Here is a 26,403-nt window from a genome sequence, read left to right on the forward strand (position 1 = left end):
TGATTTGGTTACTTTTTCCAAACAAGCACAATTTTGTCAAAATTAAACAAAAAGCCTCAATTTACAATGGGTTGTATCAACTTTTTTTGAGCATCTGCTGAACCATTTGTTTTTTCCTTTGATTATACCCTAAAAGTTAATCTTAAACAACAAGAAAACTGACAAATAACCTAACCCATTAAAAAATGTTCAGAGCAATTGTTTAGATTTGGTGTCCATGTAGCATAGGTATTTTGAATTTCCCATCATGAATATAACGATCAACCACAAATTCAGTTTTATGTTTTGGGGAAAAAGCATACTATTTCCTAAAAATATAGTAGTTGAGCTATCAAAAACAATATTCAGATCAACATTTGGGAACTTTGACCCAATGTCACACTTTTTGCCCGAACTTCATGGAGTAACCCATATGTAATCTGGTGTATTGGCTGCGAACGTGCAACATATCCCGCCTTTATAAGTACGTGGATATACTTTGTGAGATTTGGGGTGGAGGGTACAGTTGCATCGTATCACTGTAACGTAAACACTGTATTGCCGACATCTACCCAATTTCATCTACCCAATAACAATAATAATAATGACATTTCCGCCGCGCGTTTTCCAAGTAAAATTGATCTAGTGCGCCTTGCATATTGAGCAATAAACCCTCAAGTTATTTAAGATCCAATTAAAATACCGGTACATTAAAACTCTCCTATGGAAACATGCATTGTCAGCCTTGTTATTACCTGGGTCAATATTGGTCAAGACCCCCATTGGTTTGTACACAGTATGCCAGGAGGTGAGGAAGATAAGTTTGACCATTTATGACCTCTTTGTTTAAACAGTCATAGACAGTCAAAAATTCCATCCACTTCCCCTACCATGCCTTTTACACAGGCTAGTCACCAACAGTCAGATCATTTTTTTTAAGCCAGCACTATGACTTGTCAAATTCAGTCAGACAAAAAGCAGACAAGTTGTGTGCACAGCTGGTCTATCCATCACCGACAGTCAAGGCACAGCTGTATCAAGTTACTTTATCAGTCAGTCAGTTAGTTATAATTAAACCGGGACAGAGCTTTTGTGAAAATGTATTTTTTTTCGAATCTTATACATCCATCATCTATCTTATTCATCTTATACATACACCCGTTGTATCAGAGAAGCTATTGAGATCCACAAACATGACACTGTCCCACAAGATATCGGCTACTTCATAAGCCACATATGGCATTCAGTTATTCCAAGTTGCAACACTCGTGGCTCACAGCCAACTGACACACCTGAGCGAGCAGGACGCTCAGCGGGCATCCCTCAACACAATGCCCAAGGCTCACAGCCAACTGACACAGTCGAGCGAGCAGGACGCTCAGCGGGCATCCCTCAACACAATGCCCAAGGCTCACAGCCAACTGACACAGTCAAGCGAGCAGGAACGCTCAGCGGGCATCCCTCAACACAATGCCCAAGGCTCACAACCAACTGACACACCCGAGCGAGCAGGGCATGCCCAGCAAGCACTCCCAATCCTAACAAATCCTACTTTAAGGAGTAGCATCTCCAACTATCTTCAGTCTCCTGACGATGACTAGAGCAGGCTAGTCGAAAATTCGAGACCAAAGACAAGTTCGTTTAGAACTTACAGCAGGACTGTTCTTATCAGAACAAAAAACTACTTAGCAAAGTTGATAATAAGCAGGACAAGTTCTTTTCAGAACTAATATCTTCTAAGCAGTAGTTATTACCACATGGTGTTACCGCTAACCGAAACGATATCCATCATCTAGTAGGCCTAACATTTGGTCAAGGAGATAACAGACTAGGAGTCTCGGACCTTTTCTTGCCGAAAACTGAATAGCAAATCCCACTCTGAAAATTTCTAATGGTATAAATTTATTCATTTTGATGTGTTGTGTACATGTATAGATCTATCTACATGCACATTTTGCCTACTTAATTAATTTATTTTACCAATGCCAGTAACCTCATGTCAACTTGTGAAAAGCCTTGCATTGGCTATAAATCTGCCAGAACTGGGGCGTAAATTTAAATCTGAGAAATTTTTATTTATGACCGCGCATGAAAAGCATCTGGAATTTCTATTTTATCACAATCCCTCTGCATCCTGGGAATGACGTGTGAAAAAAAGTGCATCTGGCCCTTGCCGTCAAAGAGTTGATCTTTCAGAGATGGAATATTTATGCTCTGGGTAGATTTATTTCACGTACCGGTAGCAGAATCAAAAGGAATTCCAAATCTGATCAGGCCCCAATTTTATTGCGTTGCTCACTGTTAATGAAAAATCTCCACTTGTTCTCATGTTTAATTGAATTCTTTTTTGCTTTTCATGGAAATAAATGTTATTAGATTGAAAAAAAAATAAAAAATTAGCAGTTGCATTGTGAAATACAGTCTCTTTTTTTCAGATTATGTTTTTCTGAGGACGACTGATCAAAAACTGAACATTTCAGACAGTATGCTCTGCCCATCTTGAGGAGGCTGACTTTGATACAAACCTTTGGATATTCCTTGTTTCACTCCTTGTTTTTGATCTTTTCCCGTTTCAGGAGCTAAGCAGCTGTGCTTGGTCAGGCAAAGACAAGAACAACCTGTGTCCCAACATCGTCGCCTTCACTCGCAGATTTAATCATGTAAGCTCAAGTTGACATTCAGCAATAGGGACATTTGACTGGGTTGCTGTCCTCTGACTGAGTTATTGACTAACTGAGTAACTGAGTTACTGACTGACAGAGTAACTGTCTGACTCCCCGAGAAACTGAGTCACAAAATGAGTTACTGACCTGAATCATGGACTGATTCACTGAGTCGCTCACTGAGTAACTGATTCATTCACTAACTGAGTCACTGACTGATTCACTTACGAGTCGCCCTACTGAGTTACGTACTGATTCACAAACTGAGTCGCTCACTGAGTCTCTGACTGCTTAACTGAGTCACTCACTGAGTCACTGACTGATTCACTAACAAGTCGCTCACTGAGTCTCTGACTGCTTCACTAACTGAGTCGCTCACTGAGTCACTGATTCACTAATGAAATACTCACCAAGTCACTGACTGATTCACAAACTGAGTCACTCACTATTTCACAAACTGAGTCGCTCACTGAGTCACTGACTGATTCACTAACAAAACGCTCACTGAGTCACTGACTGATTCACAAACTGAGTCACTGACTAATTCACAAACTGAGGCGCACACTGAGTCACTCGCTGAGTCGCTCACTGAGTCACTCACTGAGTCACTTACCGATTTATTAGCAAGTCGCTCACTGAGTCACTGACTGATTCACTAACAAAATGCTCACTGAGTCACTGACTGATTCACAAACTGAGTCACTGACTAATTCACAAACTGAGGCGCACACTGAGTCACTCGCTGAGTCGCTCACTGAGAAACTCACTGAGTCACTTACCGATTTATTAGCAAGTCGCTCACTGAGTCACTGACTGATTCACTAACAAAATGCTCACTGAGTCACTGACTGATTCACAAACTGAGTCACTGTCTGAGTCACTGACTAATTCACAAACTGAGGCGCACACTGAGTCACTCGCTGAGTCACTCACTGAGTCACTTACTGATTTACTAGCAAGTTGCTCACTGAGTCACTGACTGATTCACTAACAAAATGCTCACTGAGTCACTGACTGATTCTCAAACTGAGTCACTGTCTGAATCACTAATTCACAAACTGAGTCACTTGCTGAGTTGCTCACTCAGTCACTGGCTGATCCACAAATTGAGTCGCTCACTGAGTCACTAACTGAGTCGCTCACTGAGTATAACTAATGTCCTAAACTGAGACTTTTGGTCCAGCTCAATTAGGAATACATTGTCTGGTTTAATGCGGTATTAAATGTTAATACGTTTTTCCCTAAGCAATTTCAATTTTCTGTGTCCTCCAGGTTAGTTTCTGGGTCGTTCATGAAATCCTCGCCGGGCAGACGCTGAAAATTAGGGCTGAAATCTTGGGACAGTTTGTCAAAATTGCAAAGGTAAGATTCTCCTTCAGCGTTCATCATTTTTAAAGTAAGACCACTTCCAAAGTACTTTGCTATAGTCAACAGTAACACACGCATTTGTGCCCTCGCGCAAACAACGGAGGGCGCTTTTTACCACTTTCGAGAAGCCTGTGGACTGTACACACCGCGTGAGCATACGTATGATTGATATTGTTCTGAGTGTACCCAAAAGTCATAGTGTGAGCGTCTGGCATTGTCGGCAATGCGTTCAAATGTCCCTGGAGTCAGGTTGGCGTAGCGGTACTTTCCTCGCCTTCCACCTCTTTGACCCAGGTTCGAATCCCGCCTGAGTCAATATGTGGATTGGGTTTTCAGTCCCTACCTGATTCCGTGGGTTTTCCTCAGAATATTCTTCTGGGGTTTTCCTCCCACCTCTAAAACTGTAAATTCTTCTCATTGTCTTCTCTCCCCTGGTTTTGTCAGGCTTGTGAGCTACAGTGCCTGGGGTGCTTTGAGGAATCCTTGGTTTCATTACCAAATTAATTTTAAAATAACCATTTCCATACATGTGTATTTGCCAGTCGTTACTCCTAACTATTTTAAATAAACTCACATTTGCTCTTTTTGTCTGATTTCAGAAACTATTTGAGCTGAACAACTACCATTCACTCATGGCCGTCATTTCAGCGCTACACAGCGCACCTATCTTCAGACTAAGTAAAACATGGAACGTAAGTCAACTCCACAATTTGCCCTTCCCTCTTGACTGATTCAAAATTTTACGGTAATTTTTATCCCCTCGGCTTGTAAACCAGGAAGGGGGATTTAGCGATAGTGTATGCCTTCTGTGTGTCCCTCTGTGTGTCCGTCTGTCTGTCTGTGTCCGTTTGTTCCATTTTGGTTAGGTTAGCTGTTTAGTACTGTCATATGAAAAGTCAGACTTCAATCTCAACCTAACTTGGTGACAATAGTCTTTGGATAAGGGTACTTCAGATGACTCGAGACATTTGAGGTCAAAGATAATTTAGGTGTCAAAGAGGTCATGTTAATTTTGGTGAGGTACACTGAAAATGTTGATTACTAATTTATACTGTCACCTTGCTAGGGGATCGCGCAAGTTTAACTGGCCATATTTTGGTTTTAGTAAAACAGGCATATTAATTTTGTAAACAGTCTTTTTGTCGGACTATTGGATTTGTTTTTGAATATTTTTCAAGTGGGGGTCAGAGTGTTTACAGCGATTTGTGTTACAAGAGAGAGACAAGATATTTCTGGAAATCATTTTATTTTGGTTTGATAAAAATTATATTTGGCATTGCACCTTGTTCTTTTCTCAAAGTCTTCTCTGAACCTTTTAACTTTAGGTAGTTCAAAAATTAAGTTTTACCTAAAACTTATAAAGTCGTTGTAATTTTACTTGTTTATTGACTAAATCCTTTCAGTATTTTACTGAAGATAATGAAACACTCATGTTTGTGGGTGAAATGTGATAACTCTGTCCCCCCTCAGTGTCAACTTTGAGATAAAAGTTTCGCTCGTCAAATGTTCTTGTATATTTCTCTGGGTACAGCTCCTCCACAAGAAAGAGCGGTCCACGTGTGAGAAGCTAGCAGACCTCATGTCCGAGGACGACAATCGGCAGAGACTACGCGAGCACATGGATAACGTTAGACTGCCCTGTATACCCTACCTAGGTGAGAACTCGAACATTGGACGTCTCTGAAGCTTTATCAAAAAGTGCGCATTGAGAGGCCAAGTGGGAAGGACTTACCACGTTTGTGTACTGTTTGTGCTTGCAGTGGTTCATGTGCGAAGTGTAGCGCGAATTATGGCGCGAAGTCAACGTGAAGTACGCAGGAATTATTTTCATGCGCGAAGTGTAGTGCGAATTATGGCACGAAGTCAACGTGAAGTACGCAGGAATTATTTTCATGCGCGAAGTGTAGCGCGAATTATGGCGCAAAGTCAACGTGAAGTACGCAGGAATTATTCGCGAAGTGTAGCGCGAATTATGGTGCGAAGTCAACGTGAAGTACACAGGAATTATTCGCGAAGTGTAGCGCGAATTATGGCGAAGTCAACGTGAAGTACGCAGGAATTATTCGCAAAGTGTAGCACGAATTATGGTGCGAAGTCAACATGAAGTACGCAGGAATTATTGGCGAAGTGTAGCGCGAATTATGGCGCGAAGTCAACGTGAAGTACGCAGGAATTATTCGCGAAGTGTAGCGCGAATTATGGCGCGAAGTCAACGTGAAGTACGCAGGAATTATTCGCGAAGTGTAGCGCGAATTATGGCGTGAAGTCAACGTGAAGTACGCAGGAATTATTTTCATGCGCGAAGTGTAGCGGGAATTATGGCGTGAACTCAACGTGAAGTACGCTGGAATTATTTTATTCTGAATGTGAACAAACCCAAAGCATCTTTGCGTGAGCGTCAGGTCCGATGGGCAGCGTTTGAATGTCCCTCCCAGTGGTCCCCCCAACTCTCCCTTTGTAACTGTTGAGGGGGTACTTGTGCACGGAGTCTATAGTCTAGACCGAGTTTTTATCCCCCTGGCTTTCAAGCCAGACAGGGGGACATTGCGATCGCGTATCCCTTCTGTGCGCCGGTGTGCATGTGCGTACCTGTATGTGTGTGTTTGTTCCATTTCACTGCAAAGTTCAGTCATCAATCTCAACCATACTTGAAAGGTGGTGTGTGGAGAGATGGCCGATGTCAAAAAATCCTTTCCAATATGGATATTTACGAGGTCTCTGGAGAGATACTAATAACATTTGTTAGTCCGGTGTCTCACCCAAACTCTCCATTCAACCCAAACTCCCCATTCAACTGAGAACTGGTACCTGCCGGGTGGACAATCAAGGCCGTCACTGAAAATTGTCCTTACTAACTGCCTGTACATGAAACTGGCAGGACGCCAGGAGGATCGCGCAAGTTTTACTTGCACTATTATTAAATTTTATTTTGTGGCTCTTCATTTAATTTTGTATCATCTTACACTTGTGTCAAATCTGTGTTCATGTCCACAGGATTGTACCTCCAAGATCTCATATTCATAGATGTAGCTCATCCAAGTACTGGCGGCATCGAGAGCGAAAGGAGGTCAATTAAGGTCAGTCAGAGGTCATTGTAGGTCAGTCAGAGGTCACTCTAGGTCAGTCAGAGGTCACTCTAGGTCAGTCAGAGGTCACTCTAGGTTAATCAGAGGTCACGTAAGGTCAGTCAGAGTGAAGAGTGCTGACTTCTGTATTCTACAGAAGGTTCGGTTAAAGGACCATCAAATGATTTTTTTTTAGGAGCATATTTTGTGCAACTTTCTACTCCTCTTTAATTAACCCTTACCCTACTAGACCCTCCAACGCATGCCAATATGTGCCTCAAGAAAATCTCCTATGTTTTTTTGCATGGCCCTCCAATATCTGCCATGTCATTTCAAGGGTAACTGGACAGGCACTCCAATACATGCCACAGAGAACAATGAGAGTCCTCTGATAACAAAGTGAGTGCCCCCAGCTGGTCAGTATCAGCAATATTGTACTCTTCTTTTGTGAAAGTTTTACGGAATGCAACAAATGACTGCAGTAGCTCAGAGTGGTCCATTATACACTGTACTGGCTGGTAAAAAAAAACAACAGAATGGCATAATTCCTCTACCCCGAGACTCAAACCACATATACCAATGCGTGGAGAATCTTTTTAGAAGAAAAATTAAACCAACAGGCATGCAACTTTTCCTCGGATCTGCCGATTTCCTCAATTTTTATGTCTCATGAATGCCATTACAAATTGAAAAATACTCTACAAAGTCTTGTGTGGTTTGGAGTTTCCTCTTTTTTATGCCCCGCGGCGAAGCCGAAGGGGCATACTGTTTCCGCCTCGTCCTTCCGTGGGTGGGTGGGTGGGTGGGTGTGTGTGTGGGTGTGTGAGCTTGTCTTACATACGCAGTGTGGACTTCCGAACAAAAGACGTCCACATAATGTAGGTAGCAGCGACGAAGTGTGGACTTGCCCACGTCCACACAGTGTTTCCCCATTTCTGGAAAACAGGTTTAGAGGCATTTTTGGGTTAGGTTTATCTGTAGCAGAATGAAGAGAAACACTAAAGGGAATCATTGAAAAAAAATTGGGTTGTAAGAGTTTTCACAGTTTGAGAAAAATGAGTTTTTCCACTGGTGTTCCTTAACTACACGAAAAGAAAGGAAAGTCCACACTAGGTATGTGAAACAAGTCTGGGTGTGTATGTGGGTGTGTGTGTCTGGACAAATCTTGTCAGCGCGATAACTTGAGAAATACTTAACATATGAACTTCAAATTTGGTTTGTGGATTGTTCTTGGTAATCCTAAGAAGCCTTTTGCATTTGGGGCCAAAAGGCCAAAGGTCAAGTTCACAGTGGCTAAAACAATAGAAATCTTGTCAGCGCGATAACTTGAGAAATACTTAACATATGAACTTCAAATTTGGTTTGTGGATTGTTCTTGGTAATCCTAAGAAGCCTTTTGCATTTGGGGCCAAAAGGCCAAAGGTCAAGTTCAAAGTGGCTAAAACAATAGAAATCTTGTCAGCGCGATAACTTGAGAAATAATTAACATATGAACTTCAAATTTGGTTTGTGGATTGTTCTTGGTAATCCTAAGAAGCCTTTTGCATTTGGGGCCAAAAGGCCAAAGGTCAAGTTCACAGTGGCTAAAACAATAGAAATCTTGTCAGCGCGATAACTTGAGAAATACTTTACATGTGAACTTCAAATTTGGTTTGTGGATTGTTCTTGGTAATCCTAAGAAGCCTATTGAATTTGGGGCCAAAAAGTCAAGGGTCAAGTTCACAGTGGCTAAAACAATAGAAATCATGTATTTATTCTGAGATTATAGGGATTAGGGATTAATTCATATAAAACCTACAGAAGACACTAATGCTGTCAATGAATGTTCCATGTGACCAAGGTACATGTAAGTTGATGTTAAAAGAGTGGTGTTATGTCATGGGAACTGTCACCGTTGCGGGGCATTTGTGTTTGTAAACACACCTGACTTGTTTCTCTCTAAATTCCCAGTTGCATGCCTGTTAAACTAAGATTGCCTGATTTGGTCCGTTAGTTTTTGTTCTAGAGCCTATTTTGTGAAGCAAGGTGGGGTCATTGTTGTCCCGATGAATTACTAAACCGTGCCCGGGAATTCGACTTACATTGTAATTGATAGAGGGATTGTTATGTAATAATACCCACATGAAAGAAGTGTTTTTCACAAAATAGGCTCTGCAGCAAAAACTACTGGACGAATCAGGAGATTTTGGTGTCATAATTCTTCTAAAAGGATTCGCCATCAATTGGTACAGGTGGTTTGAGTCTCAAGGTAGTGGAAGTATGCTGTTCCGTTTTTCTTTTTAAACCACCCTGTATACCAGAGGAAAGCTTCTTAATTAACACAAAAATGTTACATTTCCCATAACAGACTGTTGTTGTAAGAAGAGGTCACTACAATGTTGTTAAGCACATGCACTGCACAGTTTTTTTACAAATGTCGCTTTGTGTTTCCAGATGAACAACGTCTTACGGACGATAGCAGAGTTTCAGCTGTCCACGTGTGAGATAGAGCCGCTTCCCTACGTCCAGAATTACCTAAAATCTGTCCGGTACATCGACGAGCTGCAGAAATTTGTCGAAGAAGATAATTACAAGTAAGCAAATTTTGTGTCTTTGTTGTGCAGAGGTCCGTTATTACATGGTATCAAAATATCAGTTTCAAGGATGTTTGACAAAGATAACTTAAATTCATCAAAAGTAATTCGTTGAAACAAATGACCTAACCCCTTTCAGGTATTCTTCAGGTACCTTTGCTAAATGCAACATTTTCCACCTCAACTCAAATGAGAACCCTGCTAAATGCAACAAACTGCAACAGTGGATTATGTTGCATTGTGCAGTGAACCCAGTGCACACCAACCTTGGCACCAAGCAGTTACCCTGCTAAATGCAACCAAATGCAACAGAAGATACTCTTGTTTCATTAAACACCATGAGCAGTTACCCTGCTAAATGCAACATACTGCAACAGTGGATACTCTTGTTTCACCTTAAACACTATGAGCAGTTACCCTGCTAAATGCAACAAACTGCAACAGAGGATACTCTTGTTTCACCTTAAACTCTATGAGCAGTTACCCTGCTAAATGCAACCAAATGCAACAGTGGATACTCTTGTTTCACCTTAAACACTATGAGCAGTTACCCTGCTAAATGCAACCAAATGCAACAGTGGATACTCTTGTTTCACCTTAAACACTATGAGCAGTTACCCTGCTAAATGCAACAAGATGCAACAACTTTTTACTGGCGTATCCTCTCTGAGTGATCCCCGTTTGCTAGTTCCCAGGTTTGCAGCATTGCTAATGTTGCTAGCATCGTGACTTTGGGCGTGATCCCTGGCTGCATGGCATATACAGGTTTATGGCTTCTGACTAGCGCCCCTTGAACAAAGACATTGACAAAATAGGGAACCACCAACATAGGGCTGGATAGCTCAGTTGGTAGAGCACCGGAACTGTAATCCGAAGGTTGCAGGTTCAAATTCTACTCCAGTCAATATCTTTGCTCAACTTTTAAATCAGCCCTTTTTCTTTTGTTGTTGTTGACAGATTATCGTTACAGATTGAACCCATCAACCAGCAGGCTAACATGTCCAAATCCAGAGATGAATTAGATACATCAGGTACGAGTAAAATTGGTTGATTTCATGATAATTTTCTTAGCATATCTGTAGACCTTATTCCCAAGGATGCCATTTTTGGCTGTTTCGGCACTTTTGCCGAAACAGCCTTTGTTTTCGTTAAGATTTTTTTTTTTTTCTTTTTTTTTTTTTTTCTTTTTCAGTCATTTTGCCCATAGCATTTGTACACGTTTTTTTTGTCACCGGCACTTTGGGCACTAAAATCAATCCGATTGACTTTATACTTGGCACACACTTAGACCATCATCTGAAGTGTTGTGCCGAACATTGACGTCATCGTGACGTCATCGACTAATTTATTATAGAATTTTGAATATTTAATTTTTCCCATAGACTTTGTACACAGAAATCGAAAAAAAATTGTCGATTTTCAAAGGGCATTTTTAACTCTTTGCCAGTAATTCATTTGCACCAATCTTTGTCCAAGCAAAGACCATAATTCAAACAACCTTGTGTAATGATGACGTCATGATGACGTCATCCTGTGTGTATTTATAGGCAATTAAATTGTGACACTTTTAATATTTAAAAATGCATAAGAAATCAACCGTACGCGTCCGCAGCATTCTGTTACCGGCAAGTGGTAGAGTAGGTTGAGGTCTTTATTTCATTCAGTGTGCGTGAAATCACGTGACCCTTGCTTCCGGTCGAAAAAGGCCAAAACCGGAAGTGGCTTATTATTTGAAAATGGTAATAGATATGAACTTGCTTTTAACGGTGTTAGTCTCTTGGCTAAAAGTATTCTTCAAATCATCTACCAATGACATCATGCAATCTTCGAGCGCCCTCTAGCGACAGGTTGAAAATTTGCAAAAATGTATTTTGAATAGATGTCTGTGGTGAAGATTGTCGGAATCGCCTAAATATTGGTGTATATGATGACCTTGACCCACTTAAGACGTGTGCGAAGTTTTAGGCGAATGACGTCATCAGACCGGAAGTTATAATAAAAAGACCCTTTTTCATTTGAAAATTCCTGAAAAATCAACCATGGCAGTTTTTATGTTAGTTTTTACTTTAATTGTCGATTTAAGGGTAGGTCTAACACATTTCAAAGCTTCAAGGCAAAACGCAAACTCGGACATGCCCTGCGCACGCTTAAAACTTCAGGTTGACAATACATCTGCTCTAAAACATGCACAGAACGTCTATATGTACATACACGTACGTTACGCACATACTGTACATGTACATCGTACATGTAATGTCAGTCAGCCTGCAGAGCACGTGTTGCCGAGGTCAAATCCTGTCCACATCATATCACAGTGACCGTTTTAGCCGATTTTCGGCTAACTTTGACAGATTTTATGTTCATGCATGCGGATAGTCAGGGACGTATAATAAAAAATCATAATGCCGAAAAGCCCTATGTTACGTATTTAAAGGTGCAGTTTTTCTGCAGTGGGATTTTCCACAAGTCTTTTCCTATACAACACTGATATCTTACTAAGTAGTTCTGAACTTTAGCCGAGAATTACTATGAGAAGGAAAGAGAAATCGTATTTTTTTCGCGCTGTCATTCGATTGAACATATTCCTAAGGGTCAGAATATCAAGTAATATTTCATAAAAATGTTTCAGTTCAAAGGCAAATTACAAATTTAAAGGTGCAATTTTTCTGCAGTGGTTTTTTTTAGCCCGTTAACTTTGTACACGTGTTAGCCCATTGACTTTGTACACGTTTTCAAGCCACCATTTCTATAACTTGGCGATCTAGAATCGTCATCAATGTTACAGCCAAGGAAGACCCTCATACAAAAATTATGCCAAGACTATGACGTCATGATGACTTCATCACATAATTTTTTTTATTGATTTTTGAAAATTTACGTGCATATTATGAAGTCTTATATCTACAGAACTGTAAGTCTGATTGGGTTGAAACTTGGTATGTGGCTAGACCGGGATGTGTTATAGGTAGAAAAAAATTAGGTGGTCGAGACCTGAGCATGATTTTTGCGGGAATTGAAAGAATTATCGAGGGTCTTCATTTTTTTAATATGTGCAAATAAATCACGTGACCCTTTGTTCTGGTTGAAACCGGAAGTGCTTTGTAATTTAAAATTGGTGAAAGACGCGAACATGCTTTCAACGATGTTTGCTCTGGCTAAGATGTTCTTTACCATAATATTATAGTAATAGATAAAACTTTATGTGACGTCATCATGACGTCATCACGTGTCATGTGACGTCATAATTCAAAGCCCTATGCGAATGGAATCACATATTATATGCCACCATTTATTATAAACAGAACTACACATCCTTCGTTGATGGAACACATGTCACATGTCACAAAAAGCTACCGAAACAGCCCTATGTTTGTCCACAAACATATGTCTAGTTTATTTTGTTTCCTTAGTTTTATTTACACATACGCAATTTTGTCAGGCAATAATGTCGGGTGTTTTTATATATACGCACGAATCAATGAACGCGTTTACGTTTACGGGACAAAGTCGTCCGACTTATCGCGCTAATGTCAAAAATCGTGAGACATATCACGCATTTGTTCGTTCACACACACACACGTGTGCACGCACTCTTGTTTTACTGTACTCCCGAGGACAATGCTTTGTGTTTTCCTATGTCCCTGTAATATAACACACTCCAATAGACCATAAGCACACAAACCTACCATAGAGGACCGTTTCCAACAAAAGACCCAACTCCCGAGGACCGAAAGGATCTGTTGTTCTCCCTTTGTGTGTCTGTCCTCGGTGTTATGGAGAACAAGTACGACATTGCTGGCGACATAGTCGTTGCGACAAAATCTTTTATGTGTAAATAGGCCTTGCAAACTGTTGAATTGGATAATGGTACCAGACTACAGTATTTATGTGTTTTGCCAACGTCTCCAGCACTGTAGCGACATTCTGAAAATGAGGGGTTTTTTTTCGTATGGCGTTTAAATCTCACCCTTTGCACAAAGCTGATGAATCTCACTCCATAAAATGTGTCATATCTTGTTTACATGATCTGAATTGTTGGTTTAATTTCATTGGTATTAAAACAGCTGGGTTATTTAGGATTCAAAGTAGGACATGTTTTTTTGACAGGTAGTACATTCAAAAATTTAGTTATGTTTGATGTGTTCAGTTTGTTTATGTACTTCATGTGGTTTCTATCTGATGTTCTTGAATGTAGATCGAGGCTCATCACCCGGTAAATCCACCCCCGCCACGCCCCTTGCTGCGGCCAGATTCGTACCCGGTCATCGGAAATGTAAAAGCTTAGGAACCACGTAAGTGTCACGAGAGCAGGGCCCGTACCAAAAGTTGATACAATTATTCAAACAGAAAATGTGTTCATAAAGTTAAAGGGAAAATACAACATTTGCAAACATCAAAAAATAAAACTACCAAATCATTTTGAAAAACCTTGCCGGACTGTTAGTGAATGACAGTGTAAAGCATCCTGTAAAATCATGGCACCTGGTGTACTGTCATTTTCAAGAAAAGTGGTATTTTTGTATCAATTTCCAACGCTGGTCGGCCGACCAGAAAACTGGCTTTTTTCAAATACTGGCCCCAATTGACCATCGCACTTGTTTGCAATCGATTACACACTTATGAACGGGTACAAGCCAGCTAGACTGGTTCCCTGACCTTACAATTCCCCAATGTATGTACATTGTATTATTGTATTACATTGTGTTTATTCACAGGACCATAGAGTGCTCGTGCGGTACAGTTACGAGAGATTTACAAAATTCATGATTGTTTTAATCTTTTCTCTCTGAACAGGTTCGTGTCTCACACAGCGATTGAGCCTTTACAGTAAGTCAAATATACTGTCATATTTTTAATATTAACCCTAATTCCCTAGGCATTTTTGCTGTGATGAAACCTCAATCCTGCAAAATCCTACTGCCTCCATGTAATTATAGCATACAGCCTCAATCCTCTCCAATCATCCATTATTTCTTGAATGTGGTCCTTGGAGGGGTGACCACTGCCTGAATCCTGCAAAATCCTCCAGTAATCACTGTCGAAGTGTTGAGGCAGAGTTAGTGACATCCTGGAGCAGTGCGGAGGATGTCAAGTATAATGTAGGCCTAAATTTATGCACGGCTGAGCAAAAACAACACAAGGTCCGGCCTAAGACCTTGACACAGTGCATCCTCCAAAATCAGCCACACATTTTTGCCATATAGCCTCAATCCAGCAAAATCCTCCATTTTGCAATGAGCATTTGGGAAGGTTAGGATTAATAAGAGTTATTAAAAAAAAAATAGTTAAAATTTGTATTAGGTAACTTTCTTTCTAAATGATCAATTGCACATTACAACGATTGATGCAACTCAAACTTGTAATCCTATTGGATAGAGTGTGATGTATTTCGACCAATCATAAGCCAGGTCTCATACAAATCCTCACTCCTCCAGTTTAACCAACTCACACGTTGGCCACGGACCGAGGCATCTTCTTGACGACAGCTTACTGGAGGAAACGAGTGCGCACGGCCACCCCTCCATCACCAGCTCCATAGAAGGGTCCATGAACGGTATGTCAATAGGTGAGGCTGAACGGAAAGCGAGTCACAAAAGTTGCTCTGCTGTTCAAGTCTAGACGCTTGCAGTGGGTCACAAGTACATTTCAGTTCCATTCACGTGTCTGTTAAAGCCAGAGTCCATCGTTTGCAGCTATCCAAAAACTAACTTAGGCTGCATCCGAATCAGTTGTCTAGAGCTAGGTCTAGGTCTGCGCCCATTGAAAATACGCGGGGACGCGCTGACAATAGACGTAGCTGTAGCTCTGGAAGCCCGTTTCGGACGTGGCCTGACTTAATTATTGTTGAAAAACATACTTGGTTGAAAGATAGTAAGGGGCCTGAACTCCCTGTGAAATTATTCTTTCTGGCAAGCTGTCATTTTGAAGAAATCAACAAAAGAAGGCCTTTCTAATGGTGTGTCTTAAGAAGCACCGTTGGAAATTTTTTGTTAGTAGTTCCTTTTCTCATTCAGCGAGGCGCAAGCGTTGACACGACGCACACGTGCATGGTTGCTATCATTCGTTGGATTGGTGCGCGACATCGCGTAACTGCAATCGGCTCAGTGAGAACGTGTCTCGAGCGCTGAATTCAGGCCCAGTTCAAAACATGATTCAGCAACTTTTGATTTGAAATCGAGATCCTAGAATGTTGCTTTTCTTGAAATATACAGCAGAAGCTGAGCTGAAACTTCATCAGGTTATTTGTTCAGCACGCTTCTTTAGATTTTGAGCATGTTTGTTGCTTCAAATGAACAAAATGCACAAATTACAAATGATGGACTATACCTTTAACAAGTCAATTTACAAGTCCAGTCAGTCCAGTAACGGGATTCACAATTAGAAAGATATACCATTTTCACGTTCATTTGAAAAACTTGTGAGTTGACTTGGAACAGGACCAACTTGGAGCATTTTGAGGAAAGAATTCCGTATACCTATGCCACTCGACACCCTGTGTACAAACCCTATGAGACTGGTCTGAAAAATTCTGTTTTCTCCAACTAAATGCTTCATCATTTTCCCTGCTAATTGTCACTTTTTAGGACATGTTATCCCTCTCTGATGGGTAATGAGTCACTGCAGGGAAAAACTAGTGGCGTACGTATATGGAATTCTTTCCCATTTTGACGTAATTTGTTGACTTCTTGACTTTGCAGGTAGTAGTGAAGGCTCTGAAATCAGCGACGATCATGATCCCTGGATAGGGGACAAGTAAGTATAAAAAAAATCATCTTCGTTTTTATCTTAAATAAATGTTTAAAAATAGGATCTGATAATACACAACAAGATATTGCAGTTGTTTAGCTTCTCATGTGGATTTAGGGTTTGAATTTGTAATTCTGGACAGCCGAAGTTTAAAAGTAAAAGTAAAAAGTCTGTCATGAGTCAATATGGCTCATCAGGCCAGTGTTTATCTCCGGTTTCCTTGGCACCAAACATCTGAGAATATTTCTACTCCCCCTGGATGGGATGCCAGTCCATCGCAGGTTACTCCCCAGCTAATGCCGGTACCCATTTATACTCCTGGGTGGAGAGAGGCAAATGGGGTAAATTGGCTTGCCCAAGGACACAACATATGACCAGCAGCTGGATTCGAACCCCTGACCCTCTGATCACGAGTCACGAACCCTAACCACTAGGCCACACTCCCCCCCCCCCCCCCCCCCCCCCCCCGGGTGGAGAGAGGCAAGTGTGGGTGAAGTGGCTTGCCCAAGGACACAACACGTGACCAGCAGCTGGATTCGAACCCCTGACCCTCTGATCATGAAGCACGAACCCTAACCACTAGGCACACTCCACCCCCTGGGTGGAGAGAGGCAAGTGTGGGTGAAGTGGCTTGCCCAAGGACACAACATATGGCCAGCTGCTGGATTCAAACCCCTGACCCTCTGATCACGAGTCATGAATCCTAACCACTAGACCACACGTGTTCCAAGTTAATATTAAATTTAAAGAAACAAGAGATGCTATTTATTTGCATGTCTTAGTCGTTTGTGTTTTGTGAGATTTTTGACAGTGAACTGAAATTGCTTTTGACTTTCTTCCTACAGCATGACAGAAAGCTGTGAAGACTTGGTGCAGAATCTACCAGACGTACCGGCGTCAGCGTTCAAAATACATGGTGAGTATGAACGATCCTCTCAGAAACTTTAAATTGACAGATATGTTTTGAGCCATTTTATAATTTTTTTAGTCAACTTTTAATTTCTTTCTTTGTTTCTAAGGTTACCTCAAGCGGAAACCGGTCATGAAAATTGGGAGGAAAGTATCGGTGAGTGAATTCAATGGGTTTTTTTTCCTCTTTCAGTAAACATATTTTCTTGACCTTGTTCATATTCTCAGAAAGTTGGAGACAGTTACAAAATGATTGCTTTGTATTTTTGAAAGATAGGCAGCTATCACTGAGACAGATTTGTTTTATTTTATTGGTTAAACAAACTCCTTGCTTTAAAGATATATTGACGGTTGTTTAGTGTTAAAGTTGCACTCGGGGCAGAAATAGAAATTGTGTATGTTGAGGGTACATGTTTCTTTAGGCATTTTTCTGCTGGTACACAAAATAGCATTTATATGTCGAAAATTGAAATTGTTTTGCCCAGTTTTACAAAAAAAACATTGCTTTTAAAATGGGCTTAAAGGGAATATACAACATTTGCAAACATCGAAAAACAAAACTACCAAATTTTTACGAAATACCTTACTAGGATGTTGTTAATTGACAGTGTAAAGCATTCTGTAATATTATGGCACCAGGTGTGAAGTCATTTTCAAGAAAAGTGGTATTTTTGTATCAATTTCCAACAGTGGTCGGCCAACCACCGTTGGAAAAACTTAACTATTTGTCAACTCCTACTCCAAATTTACCATTTTTTCAGTCTAAATTTTGTTTGCTGTCGGTTACATGTTCATGAATAGGTGCAGGCCAGCTAGACTGGTGTCCTTTATACCTAACAATGTTCCGGCATCTATAAATTGATCCATTTTATCTTTAGTGGAGTCAGGGAACCAGACTATTTGAACATTTTAGTTTTTCTTGTTTTTTCCCCAGCATTTTTGAACACAAAACTTCAAACATGTCAGTGTACAATATTTGATCTATTATACTAACCCCTCAAATAGTTCATTTCTGAAAATTGCAGCAAAAGCCAATGATGTACATTCCCTTTAAAATGGGGGCTAGATGGCCACTTTTAGAGCTGATCATTGGAAATCATTATAACTGGTTGTCGTGATAAGACTTGCAAATCTTGTTGTCTTGTTGTCTTGACAGGTGACGTCGTGGACCAGGTACTGGGTGGGTCTATGGGGAACCAACATTGTACACTATGCAGCCAAGTACTTCACTGGGCACGACAGAACAGATGTAAGTATGCGATCCTAAGCCCCGCCCACTGGTATTCTAACCAATTACAGCCATACTTAATATGTGACATGCGTGCACAACGCGCATGACACGCCCATGCAGTGTGACAATGGAGAGGCACATGTGTTGTGGATCACGTTTCCTGTGGGCAGGGCTTATTATTATTAGTCTTTGTCCAAGACTGAATTTGTATTTTTTCATTCCCTAATACAGCCGGTCGGCTGAATGCAAGTCTACTGCGGTAGAGGGCGCCTTCAACATAATGAATCAAACCCAATGTTGGGAATTTTGGCAGTGCTACCCAGGAAATTTTAAACACACCTCATGCGCACCACAGTCGTTTTTTGCTATGCTTCCAAGGATTGGCTTTGTGTTTTCCTTTGTTTCCTTATCTAAACCTTTCCCATAGACTAAGTGCGCAAACCGGCATTCGAGGACAAAGGGACCTTCGATCAAGACCACAAAAGAACCTTTGTGCTCCCTGTGTGTGATCCTTGGTCGTAAAGCCATGTAAGAGCACACAGTCGTACTTAACATAACTGTTGAGGACAAGACTTTATGTTTCCCTTGTCCCTGTAATATAACACACTCCCACAGACTAAGCACATAAATCGCGATTGAGGACCGTTTTTAACAAAAGATAACACATGAGGTCAACAAAGAATCTGTTGTTCTCCCTGTTTCTGTCGGTCCGCGTGGTGTATGCAGTGCAGGAACACTACATTCAAGCAAATTTATCCTATCTACAAATCATGAGATTATATCAAATCTGAGAAAGGAGCGTACACATTGCTGTGATGGAGATGCATAGATTTTTGGGTTGTGTGATTAAATCCATGTTCATTTGTCTTGCCGTTTCTTTCAGTTCAAGATAAGACCTTGCAAGTTGTTTTCTATCAGTGACTGGGTGGTCACGTTACCGGAGACGAGAGGAAACAACATCATCCTGCTAACAGACCTTGCAAAGGGTGGGTTACTTTAGGACGGCCATCTATAGACGAATCCAGGCACGAGATTGCTGTCCCGTGGCCCCCTTCAATGGAGAAACCATTGTGCATGCTATTGTACAAAGCAACTGCCAATGAAGGATGATCTGAACAATAGCTAGCACAATGCTTTCGTCATTGAAAGGGGCCATAGTGATTAAAAAGGGAGCCTGCCCAGATTGGTCTTTATTCAGTTTGACAATTCAGTCTTTCTTTCTTTAAATGCTTGTGTTTTAACAATACATCTAAATATATGAGCAAATTTGATAGAGAACTATTGGTCAAATTGTGGTTGATATATGATGCTTCTTACTCCTGATGTTTAGAGTATTGTGGAGTGCTGTCGCCTCGTGGTCTGGACCATTGTGAACTCATCATCTGTGGGTAATTCTGCAGGTTGTGGGTTCGAGTCCAGCCTGGGGTTATGGTGCCTGTGCCTTTGGGCAATATAGTTTGTCACTCATTGCTTCTTCCACCCAGGAGTAAATGGGTACCTGTGAGGGCAGAGATGGTTATGTGATTGAATTAGCTTCCTTGCGCCTAACAGGCTGCATCGAGCTGTATACTCCCCAGGGAGCTGAGATGGTATTTGGAATGTTTCATTGGCCCAATGAGCAGGGGTAATAATAATGTAAAGCGCTTTAATCTTAGTTAAAAGCGCTATATAAGAACCTGCTATTATTAAAGGAAAGTGCTAAAACCTCCTTTGTCAGACAGCAGCCAAAACATCATCGCGAAACTTCTTGGTCCGGGGGTAAGCGAGGGTGGAGTAGTAACAAAGTAAGAGCGGTGGATATAAATGTTTTATAATAAGATGGAATTTCCATCAGGATGTGTATATTCAATATTGGGCTTTGCTCTTCACCAACATATTTTCTAAAAACACTCGGTGTTGTGGGAGGACTTGCGAAAAAAAAAAATTCACAAGCTACTTGAGGTGGGAATTGAACCCATGACCTGCTTACTAGTGCAGACGTCTTACCACGCAACTGCCAACAGCTTGCCAGGGTTGGTTGGCCGGTCCAAATCTGTAAATATTAGGCTAATTGTCTCATCCACCCTCTTTTTCTTTCACCATCTTCCCACCCTCATCTGTCCTACCAGGTAACTCCTATAAATACAAAGCCCCTTCTTATGCCTTGGCTTGCCAGTGGGTCCGGTACCTTGATGAGGCTACTAAGAAACACAGAGGACCAAAGGTTAGTCGGGTTCTCTTTGAAACAACTTAACCAGTTCGCATCGGAGGACATGATAACACGCACTGGCTGTTTTTATACACAGGCACAGCTGACGGGTTAAAATTTCAAGATTGCCTCGACTCGCCTCCGGGTGACGTCTAAACACGCTAGTGTCTTTTGTACACACACACAAAGTCTTTGGAGGCCGACCCTGTGTTGATCTTGAATTGGCGGTTGTGCACGGCCTATTATTGTACAATTTACGCTCAAGTGCACACCCAGGAGTATTGAAACATATGCGGTGTCGGCAAGGAATATCGTACAAATACTGTTGAAATGACTCTTGCGAATCAGTGTCTGTGGCGTTTGCTGTATATATTAGAAGTTGGCTAAAAAAATCTTGCCTTTTGCGAAAATGGAAATTTTTGGCAAAAATAATCCTGGCGCGAAGTGGTTCAAGTAGCATGGAATTTGCCTCGACGTTCCTCCGACAGTGAGAGTCACTGACTGATGGATTGACTGACTAATGGCGCATAAATACTATCCGAAACTTGGGGGAGTGGGGCCTAGTGGTTAGGGTTCCTGACTCATGATCAGAGGGTCAGGGGTTCGAATCCAGCTGCTGGTCATATGTTGTGTCCTTGGGCATGCCACTTCACCGCCACTTGCCCTTCTCCACCAAGGAGTATAAATGGTACCGGCATTAGCTGGGGAGTAACCTGCGATGGACTGGCATCCCATCCAGGGGGAATAGAAATATTCTCAGTCATTTCATGCTACTGAAACCGGAGATAAACGCCGGCCTAATGGGCCACATTGGCTCGAGACAGACTTTACTTCTACTTACTATCCAAAACTGAGACTTTCAGGTTTGGCTCGACTAGTCAAACCTAGACCTGTTCTAGTTGAATGCTAGTAATAATGATTCATGAAAGTTGCTTGTATTGTTAACTAATTGTTAACGTTTATTTTCTGTTGCAGACACCAGCTAACCTGATGTCCTTTGACTGAAAAAAAAGATAGGTGCAGCGTTACACTTGAAAAGAATGCCTCTGGTACATATAGAGCTGAATAGATACACGGACGTACTGCTACTATGGTAGAGATGGACAACTGCTTTAGTACGCTACCTTGAAAGAAGGATGCTGCTTTGAAATGCCAGGAGAAGCCGCAAGGATGGTGCCATTGACCAGTCATCATCCAGTCATCATCTTGTGGGCCGTGTCCATCAGCAGATATTCCACACAACAAATAGCACCACCTATTGTCCGATAAGGTCCAATATTGTCCCCTTTGAACAGCGCCCCCAATACGTGGAGTCAGATTGTGACTGGCCCAGCATCCCTCCCCCAAGCCCCCCCCCCCCCCAAGCCCCTCCCCCTTCGGGTGCCATCCTGAGTACCTTCCAGCTCGGAGTAGTCTGTCACCAAATGTGTATCCCCCTCTATCATTCAAATTGCTTGCCAACGCACTGGGGACTAGACCTGCATTGTGCTTACTTCATCAAATCACAGCTTTGCTAATAACTCATAAAATACGTGCTTATTGCACAAAACACGGCTGCATTTTTATAGGTTGCACAGTGTTTTATAAAATAAAAGATAAGTTGAAAGTTGTTCCTCGGTCGTTCAATGAAACCTAGTACTCGTTTGCGCCAACTGTGCAGTACTACAACGGTATCTTGTCTATCTGCGGGAAGAACTAGTATCCAGACGCCACTTCTTTGGTTGTGTACAAAGTCTACGGAGAATCGAGTGCATTTTTTCAAAGTAATTTCTAACAAAATTGGGAATGTTTCTCAGTCCCAGATTCATGTCTTTTCAAAAAAAATTTGCAGTGATTGACCTTCATTGAGATAATTCAGGGCGAGTCGGAATGATCCGGACTCAAATTAAAGAAAACAATAAAAATATGTAGCAATGCTCAAAACAAGTGCAAACAAGATGCGTCATTAATCAGTGGGCACCAAGCTTGCTCTAGGCTCCCAGCTACTTGGCGTCCACACAGGATGCAACTTCACACTTCATCGATGTCGCATTTGCTACTCAAGTATTTACTTTCTTAGAGTTTAGGCACTCTCCTGAAGACGGTCAGAGCATACTGACCGGAACGTCGAGTTTATACCTCTGGTTCTTTTCAGAACCATTCTCTCAGTTGAGAAATCATTCCCTCATGGTGTTGCCGCAAACCTTTCATTATTAAGTATCTCCTCCATGCAAAGCCTCAAATCTTACTTAAGATATTATTGGTTGGTATTTTGGACATATTTGGTGAAGTTTCATGTATATCCATTGTATCATTTTGAAGAAAAGCGCTAGCAAAGAACACACGCTAAAAGACACTCTGACCACGGTTCCATGGTTCAACAAATTTATCGAAATCGCGTACTGATGTGAAGCAGAGTAATAACAAATAAAAACCTAGTCAAGGTGACTGACTCACTTGAAGTTATCGACACATTTAAAAAAGGCAAAACCAATTCCGTGTGCAGACTGGAAAATGAGCCATTTCAATGAAAACGGCATAACTCCTCGCCACAGCCACGAATTTGAAAAATTCAAAAGTCCTGTGGAAGACAAGGTAATAACATTCACATGAAACACTCAGTTTTTTTCTCAGAATACTTGAGTTGCCACAAAACAAAAGAGTGAATTTGGGTACAAATCATTCTGACTCGCCCTGTATACGATGAAAAAAAGTGGTGTCAGGATGCAAAATTCTTTCCCTATCTGCTTCTGCAGAACTCTATGTCTGGTACATGTAAATGCTGCACCCAATGTAAGAGTGGCCGTTACTTTTGTGTTTATTTTTAATTTTTTTTTGTCTGGTGTAATTTATACAACTGTAAATGTGTACATTTTGTAAAGTGTAATATTATTAGAACATTTTAAACTATGCATCTGTAAATACACAACAAAAACGAAGTAACGGGGGTCTCACATAGCCAAGGCGTTGCATACTGGGTTTTTTTTTTTTTTATCTTGTGCAGTTAATCCTTGTTTTTGCCGTTTTCCCCTCATTTTTCTGATCATATTTCTTACCAGGCTCACGTTGCCCCTATTGGTCCTAACCGTGATCAGTCTGTAGTTGTTCTGAGATGTACAAGATTAACTCCATGATTAAAAGAAAGAAAGAAAACACAAGAATTGTTCAAACTGTGTAGAGCAAAGGCAACAATTCTGGGTGTTTTTTTTCTTCAGAAATAGTGCCTTTGATGAAAGAGAAAACGGAGGGTTCATGGTATAGGTCTCTCTCAAGTGACGTCATTTCCTACAGACCAGCCACGTGCACCGGCATTTTGAGCGTCAACTTACATAACGCGCATCAGCTGCATCGCATTTCCAACACATTTCGAGCAACAAGTGCACGTGTTTGGAACATTTTCTACACTGAGCAATGCTTGCTTTATTGCGTAAAATATGCAGTTGCAAATCTCCTACAGCCGTCTTTGAGAGAGACCTATAGGTTCGGAGCAAATACGTTGAGTAAGATGTGAAATTTGCCTGTTGGTGAGTATTTTGCATCTACTCACAAAGATTTGAGAAGACCGGCTCCTGAAAATGAGCAGCGGTCGCCCCACTAAGTGACGTAGCGTGGATAGTTGCTGCACCACAAAGTGACGTATCGTGTACAAAAGTCCACAGACCGTCCTTCACTTCGTGGCACACCCAACGATTTGTCTGTAGTGATGATGCCTTTGCATCTAACGAAGACAAAATAACATCACGCTGGGTTACCTCGGCAAATACGATCAAGTCACTGCAATAGTAGAGGTTGCCTTGAGAACTTTGGCAATGCCACCCGGGAAATTCTGAGCATAGCTCACACGCGTGTGCATTAGCTTGAATACAGTGCGAACGAGGTAGCTCAGGATTTCCCGGGTAGCGGTGCCAAAGTTCCCAAGATTGAATTGATTTTCTTGTTTTATAGTGACCTCTACTGCAGCAGCAGCTTTCTGCGTTTTGTCAGCGACCGACTGTACTCGGAGAATTAAATTCTAAATCCAGTCTGGGATCAAGACTAGCTTGTAGGAAACAGTGTTATATCATTACATTTCAAGCGTGTTGGACTGTTGGGAATGTTAGCGTATCAGGAAAAAGCGACAGGGGTTGGACCTTAGTCAAAGTTCAGAGTTCTTTGTCGAGACAACACTTGATGAAGTGCTGATGGTGACTTCGCTCGTAAGTTTACCAGCAACACTGAGGAGTGTTGGATTGATAAGAAAACTTACGGGGCTGCTCGTTTTGCCCCATAGTAATAGGCCAATCCATTAAGCCCTGCCCTAATCCATTAAGCCCCACCCACCTAATCCATTAAGCCCGCCCCAACCATTAAACCCCGCCCCCAATCCATTAAGCCCCGCCCATTGTCGACATTTGAGCTGCACATGTCTCACACAGTGGGTGGGGCTTAATGGATCAGTGTTTAGTTTAAGTTGGCATATGACATAATTTGCATGTTACCTCATTTGCATATGACATGTATATCACCCCAGCTCAAGACAATGGCTGGAACTTTTATTGCTTTTTTCGGTTTTAGGGTGTCGCTTGTTTTGGTGCTGATTTCTCTTGTACATGAAGGCTTTGTGAGGGCCTGTTAGTAATTAAGCAACAAACAGTAAAGACTGAAGGCCAGAATAAGATTTTGTTTTAGGTTGTTTTTTTCATTTTAAATTTTAATCCATTTCATTCTTTTGTCGTCTTTTACTCAAATAAATGAGATTTTTTTTTCCTCAGTGGTTGACTGTTGTAAAATCCATGATTTTGTATTACATTGTATTTATTTCTTGGTAAATCCATATACAGAGCTCTGGCTGGTTGTACAGGGAGTAACAGGTTACATGAATTAATATTTTGTTTATGTTTTACAAATATGGATTGTCTCGTACACATAAATACCATGAGGTTTCGAAGATCTTTATTTTTCCCAGACATACATGTGTTTAAAGGTAGATAGACCATTTGTAGTTTATGCTTCTTCTTTTTTTCGTTTGAACCAACAAAAGTGCTCAAAATCTAAAGAAGGGCGTTTTAATAACTAACCTGAAGAAGTTTTTGCTCTGTGATGCTGTATATTTCGAGAAAAAAAGACCAAACATAATCTGGCTCTCCATTTCAAATGCAAAGTTGCCGAGTCATTTTTTGAAATGCGTCACCCATTCACGGATTCGCACAATTGCAAACCAACTACACATTAGAACACATAGGGGCACGCATTCATGGACATTTCCAAAAATGTGTCACTTGACACATCTTTTGAAATGACCTTTTTGTTGTTTTCTTCAAAATGACAGCATGCCAGAAGCAATCATTTCACAGGGAGTTTAGTGCCATTACTATCTTCGAACCAAGTAAGCTTTTTCACAATGTGGTCGGTTACTTTTTTGCTAGCTTCATATGGTCCACTCTACCTTTAAACTGTCTATGTGCGCCCCGAAAACCTGCCTACCGCCACGCTTGTAACACAACCTTGTGAATATAACCATGTAAATACAAAATACCTTGCAACTTTTTATTAAGTGACAGACCACAGAAACTGGTCAATGTTGTTAATGATGTCTTCATGAGTTAGTACAGGGTATATTTCACTAATTTATACGCATCAGTCTTTAATTTGAAAACTTTAATAGCAGTCGTAGCACACATACATGGTAGGTCTAACTGTTTGACAGTTAGTGTTGGTGTAG

The 26,403-nt window shown here is 41.2% G+C and overlaps 1 protein-coding gene across 2 annotated transcripts in view; it reads left to right on the forward strand.

Moving 5' to 3' along the window:
- LOC119720116 (ras-specific guanine nucleotide-releasing factor RalGPS1-like) overlaps positions 1-21,987 on the forward strand; it is a 48,448-nt gene extending 26,461 nt beyond the window's left edge. Inside the window, exons 6-22 of one of the 2 annotated variants that reach the window (XM_038189664.1) lie at positions 2,556-2,639; positions 3,915-4,004; positions 4,610-4,702; positions 5,542-5,665; positions 7,005-7,087; positions 9,509-9,648; positions 10,606-10,679; positions 13,844-13,940; positions 14,443-14,475; positions 15,084-15,214; positions 16,347-16,401; positions 17,241-17,311; positions 17,415-17,461; positions 18,461-18,553; positions 19,419-19,521; positions 20,644-20,738; positions 21,699-21,987. In XM_038189664.1, the coding sequence (XP_038045592.1) occupies positions 2,556-2,639; positions 3,915-4,004; positions 4,610-4,702; positions 5,542-5,665; positions 7,005-7,087; positions 9,509-9,648; positions 10,606-10,679; positions 13,844-13,940; positions 14,443-14,475; positions 15,084-15,214; positions 16,347-16,401; positions 17,241-17,311; positions 17,415-17,461; positions 18,461-18,553; positions 19,419-19,521; positions 20,644-20,738; positions 21,699-21,728 (1,443 nt within the window). In that variant the 3' untranslated portion in view covers positions 21,729-21,987. The remainder of the gene's footprint in view (positions 1-2,555; positions 2,640-3,914; positions 4,005-4,609; positions 4,703-5,541; positions 5,666-7,004; positions 7,088-9,508; positions 9,649-10,605; positions 10,680-13,843; positions 13,941-14,442; positions 14,476-15,083; positions 15,215-16,346; positions 16,402-17,240; positions 17,312-17,414; positions 17,462-18,460; positions 18,554-19,418; positions 19,522-20,643; positions 20,739-21,698) is intronic. The other variant, XM_038189666.1, reaches the window with a different exon arrangement.
- The last annotated feature ends 4,416 nt before the right edge of the window (positions 21,988-26,403 follow it).

This window comes from Patiria miniata, unplaced genomic scaffold (genome assembly GCF_015706575.1).
Source record: "Patiria miniata isolate m_02_andy unplaced genomic scaffold, ASM1570657v1 HiC_scaffold_9, whole genome shotgun sequence".
Classification (NCBI taxonomy): domain Eukaryota; kingdom Metazoa; phylum Echinodermata; class Asteroidea; order Valvatida; family Asterinidae; genus Patiria; species Patiria miniata.